The 5,375-nt window shown below is 37.8% G+C and overlaps 1 protein-coding gene across 1 annotated transcript in view; it reads right to left on the bottom strand.

The window, feature by feature from the left end:
• The window catches only part of soat1 (sterol O-acyltransferase 1), a 7,938-nt gene extending 5,385 nt beyond the window's left edge, over positions 1 to 2,553 (bottom strand). The window contains exons 1-3 of the mRNA XM_035652701.1: positions 2,418 to 2,553; positions 1,818 to 1,969; positions 583 to 641 (exon numbers count right to left, since the gene is read on the bottom strand). Coding sequence (XP_035508594.1) covers positions 583 to 641; positions 1,818 to 1,968 — 210 coding nt within the window. The 5' untranslated portion in view covers position 1,969; positions 2,418 to 2,553. The remainder of the gene's footprint in view (positions 1 to 582; positions 642 to 1,817; positions 1,970 to 2,417) is intronic.
• Positions 2,554 to 5,375: the final 2,822 nt, after the last annotated feature.

The raw sequence follows: 5,375 nt of genomic DNA, 5'->3' as shown, positions 1-5,375 counted from the left end.
TCTCCGAGGTGAATTCTTTTTTTTTCGTTTTGAATAAATATAAATGATTGCCATAACAATTCCCCTTTTTTTACACCTTGCATATATAACCCCTTGTAACAGAGAGTAAATTTGTTAACTGCATTATGTAACTGTTTATCTGTTGACACCAAGCCAGAGTTCTTCTCTGCCAGCAGCAGCTCTGTGTTAACATTATAATGACACTTTAACTGTGTAATTTTAAACGTATTGTAGGTGTGACAGACAGTAGAATGAATGCATTGCTCACAGTATTGTGCAACTGCTCAAATGTATAATGTACTCATTCAGGAAGTCTGTTTGTATCTTTTGTAAAACACTGTAAAGTCACTTAACAAACTTTTAAAATGCTCCACAAGCAGAAAACATGATCAATTTGATTTTTTCATTCATTTTATATCAACAATTATTAATTGTCAGCAGGATGACAAAATACACATCAATTGGAGGAAACCCAAGATTACTCCAATTTCTAAAAGTTTTTCCTCTTGGAGGGTGTTTGAAGTGGCTCATTCCAACATGCAAGCTGAGCCTTTTCTACATCAAAATTACTGACTTACTAACCTCCGCTTTCCTTTTCAGTTGTAGCTTTTTGCTGATCACATGTTCCACTTCAATTTTTCCTGAAATTGGAAAGAGAACACACAAGTTTGAGCGTATGATAAAATACAAATCGTCAACATGCTTCTTTGCAATCTTCCAATATCATTATAAAGACACACCCAGATCAACAACAGAGCCAAACGAGTTGCCAGGTTACCTTGTCTCAACAGAACTTCGACCTGGGAAATGTCAACATCAATTCACGCCATGTGAAATATTTCGATAAATGACTTACAACTATCGGTGGGGCATTTAAGGAGATGGCTCCGGTTTTATTGTTCACCGAGAGTTAAAATCTGCTTTTAACACCACATGTAGGCCAATACAAAACCATCTAAATCTTTTGACATTGATTGAAAAACTTCACAGGGTGCTAATGGTTGAGTACTGTAGATTTAGGTCATTGTGTCTGGATAAATAGAAGAAGTCAAATTACATCAGTCTGTAGATCGAATGTGGCACCATCCAAAAGGTGACGCGCCTATAAGACAGTGGGTAGCAAGTACGATGTAGTGTGCACCAAGATATGCTATTGGACTGCTTGTGGTAAAGGTAACTACAGGTCATTAGTCTTGACAGCTGTCTGATGAACAAGTTTGTTCAGTTATTGAGGTCAATCACACAAACAGAGACCAGCAGCAGTAGCACCCCACCCATATAGCAAGAAAATGTCAACACACAGTACGGCAAAGAAAAAAATGGATTAACTTGACATTGTAACAAAGACAGGGAGTCAATAAATTACGTTTCATTAGAATATTTTGGTAGTTTTTCACCTCACCAAACTTTTTTTGAAGTCAGTATTTTTATTCTAAACATACATTAAGTTCATGTTGTCCAAAGACATGTCATGACTGTGGTTTTATAGACAGAATTTCCCATGATCACTTCACTGACCATCACTTGTCTGTGTGACTATCTGGGCTAGCATGGGAATCAGTCCAGCGCTCTCTACCCTGTCATTCTCTTTTCTGGTTAAACACACAAACTGTACCACAGGTCACAACACATTGCTTAAGAGGGACACATCATCCTGTGACATGGCGTCAGTGAGTAACCCATCCAAGGAAATTCAGTGAAATAAAAAAACATTAAAAAAGAGGGGAGGTTGCACATTGCTTCTCCAATATGACGGTAACAAGAGGTCAATGTCCTCTCCCTTGGCCCTGCTGATGAGGAAGTGGAGATGTCCTCACCATTGCTGGTGATGTGGTTGTCTCCATTGCTTTGCTGATGCTCTCCCTGGTTGCACTCCCCTTTCAAAGAGCTGTCCAAATCAGGGAAGGAGGGCATCTTAGGGATGGCTCGGCAGCGGGACCGGAGGACACAGTCATCCCCAGTCTCCATCCTGAAGAAAACAGGTAACTTCAGTTAAAAACAAACCAGTGACCAGCTGCTTTACCAAAGTAAAAGGCATCAAGTCTTGAGGCGAGCTCAGGGTAGCATGGGTAAGAATGCTAAGGATTTAGACTGACAAATAAAGCAAACACAGTTGACAATCAGATCACTCTCACATGACACGCAGCAGACAGACAGACAGGCAGACAGGCAGACAGACAGACAGCTAACACTTCAGTTAGCTGTTATTAAGACTCAGAGTGAATTCATGAGCTAACTGCACATATTAAAGCTAAACAGCCACCTGGTTTGAGGCTGCCTCTCACTGTAAAGCGTCCGCCTCACGGCTGCTAGCACTGGGGAACATCTATTGGTCAAACTAGCCAACTTGTTGACGTCCATCGTTAGCTAGAGACCAGGTTGACAGACATCGAAGGAAATATAAAAATGCCGCCTACCGGATACTTCCTGGACACCTGCTCGCTTCAGCCGCCGTCGTGCTGTCTTGTCAAGTCGATCTCCGACGTTTCCGAGTCCAAACTCAGACGTGTGACTGCTTTAGATCCCAACAATCTGAGCTGCTGCTCACCTTCCCCATTGTATTAACACAGGAGATGAGGAACAGGGCAGTCGACGCTGATTGGTCGAAAGTCTCTCCTCCTTTCGACGTCACCAGCGCCCACAGTGTTGACCACAGCTGTCTTCAGACTCCAGCTCCGGGCTGCTTGGTGACTAATTAAATGAAACTTGCTGCAACATGAAAAGTGTAATACAGTTTTTACTTGCTTTGAGAGTTAAGTAAAATCCTAATTACACCCCTAAATACTGAACAGTTACAAGTCTCTAAATAGGACTACCGTGAAGCCTGGGCTTTTATTTTCTTCTATCTGAGCTCAGCCTGCCTTTATTTTGAACAGTCCTTTATATGTGACAGGCATTTCATTTTTTCTTTTTACGCAAAACCCCTGCTCAGCAAAGATGGGAAACACTATCAAATTATTTATTTGACTCTTTGTTGCTCATGGTTTCTGTAAAATGATTATAAATTATAAATTCTGTGGATAATCTAATGATGTGGAGCATGTGCTCATTGATAAAACAATTATATTTAGGCTCAGAACTCACTTAAGCAGGCAACCCGGTGGGCTTTTAAGAGGTTTTATACATTCAAATAACTTCTATAAAAACTAGAACAGGCCTCTAACTGCATACTGTATGTATTGTATCTACAGTAGACTCTGTCATATCCACCGACCTCACGTAAATAAAGATACCTGCAAGTAAAATATTTATTTCAGCATCATTCGCCCTCTGCACCATTGCACTATTGTTTACTGTCTACAAATGTTTGTTTATATATGTATAACTATATATGTCTATATTTTTTTGTTGAACTTGTTCTGTTTATTTATGCTGTCAGTCTGTGTTTGTACATTGAGAGCAACGTAGTCATATTCCTTGTATGTGCGCACATACCTGTCCAATAAAAGTGATTCTGATTCTAATTGAGACCTGCGTTTATTTGTCAAAACATGTAGCCACACCAGGCTTGTAAAGGAGACCTGCTTCTAATTGGGACGCTGCTTTTAAGAGATTTTTTTACGGTATGTTTCGAGAATCAATAGTGTGAATCAACAATTAACAGATGTAAGAAAACATAAATGTCTCCACAAACACAATATGAAATAAAAGATAAAGAGGATTTACTCCCACTTCCTGCGCAATGTGTGCAGGATTCCCTCTGTATGTTGGACTATAACAGTATTTTATTTTATTGATTTATTTGACTGGTTCAAATACTTATTGATCAGCAGAAACAAATAATTATATTTAGAGAAGTAGTGAATGTATTTAAGTACATTTACTCAAGTACTGTACTTGATTACAAATTCTTAGGTACTTTCGACTTTATTCATATACTCCAATACATTTCACAGGGAAATACTTTTTTAATAATTTGACAGCTTTAGTTACTATTTACTTACAAATTATGATTTTTACAGAGAAAACACACAAATAGCTCATGAAATATGACGTTTCTTGTAAGCTGAAAGTTAGTCAATTAATTAATAAAAAAAATAATAATTGGCAACTACTCTAATAATTGTTCATACGAAAAACATGATTGCAGCTTCACATATGTGAGGATTTGCTGCTTTTCCTTTAAATAATTTTAATGTATTTTTAATCATTTTGAATTTTGGGCAATTGGTTGGACAAAACAAACACTGAGATGGTGTCACTGATCTCTAGGTAATTGCTGGCATTTCCCAAAGCATGATTGGGAAATAAATCTCATATTGAGCTGGTCTTATGAGATGAGTGTGACAAATACAATTAACTACAAAGACACAGGGGAACATTTATGAAAATCATGAACGACTACATTATACACATAACCACAGATTTGCTTCTGGATTGTGTTGTTCATGATTAAATGCGCAAAAAAAGGATCATGAGTGTATTGGTGAGGAAGGGGTGGGAGGTCTCAACATGCATTTGGTAACAGGCAGTTATATCATACTTGGATGATTTTGTATAGTCTGTTGGAAGAGACTCTGTGACTGAGACCTTTTTCTCAACTGCCTGCAGGTCTTTTCTGTCACAACAAGGCCACTTTGTGATGTGTTCTGACAGCGGTGCACAATCAAAATAGCCATAAGAAATGTTTCAAATGTTCCCATGCTCACCACATGGAAACCACTTTGTATGGAAACTGCCACCCAACAATATTTTGACTTCTGGACATCCCTGAACTTGGAAACTTGGGAAAGTCACAGCAGGGCTCAAATAGTACAGTACTAGAAGCTGTTTTACATGAACTGATGCTTTTAATTTCCTACTATGTGTGTAACAAAACTCAACAGATGAAGGAAACATAAAAACATTCAACTATCACTATAAATCCTGTGAGATTTCTAACATGACATTGGCTTATTAGGAGGTCCTGTGTCATCAGTGGTAAACTTTTATTTGATTGGTGTAAAATCTCAACCTACACATTCTGTAGTTACATTAGAAATCTTGTTCATGGAGAAAGAAAATCTACATTATAACCTACATTATAAAATATTTCAAGGTTGGCATCAACTGTACAGTGCAGGCAGTAAAAATATAACAGATGCACATGTCTCAGTTTTAATCCACACGTTCAAAGTCATCATTTTATTTTTAAGTGCTGCACATTATTCCTCTGTGAGGATGATGGGACACTGAATACACTGAGATGTAATATAAACAGTTTAATTTCATAAAATGCTTCATATGATAAAATCTAACAATTCATTCAGCTTGTGACAATTCAATAAATACACACAACATATAGTACTGAGCAAATTAATTCTAACATACTTTTTCATGTAAAATGTCTAGACACCACATATCCCTGCTTTCTATATAAAAGAGATATTTACAGA

This window comes from Morone saxatilis, unplaced genomic scaffold (genome assembly GCF_004916995.1).
Source record: "Morone saxatilis isolate NCDOM2014 unplaced genomic scaffold, NCSU_SB_2.0 Contig12, whole genome shotgun sequence".
Taxonomy (NCBI): domain Eukaryota; kingdom Metazoa; phylum Chordata; class Actinopteri; family Moronidae; genus Morone; species Morone saxatilis.
The sequence above is the reverse complement of the archived record's forward strand: the minus strand, read 5'-3'. Positions and strand labels throughout refer to the sequence as shown.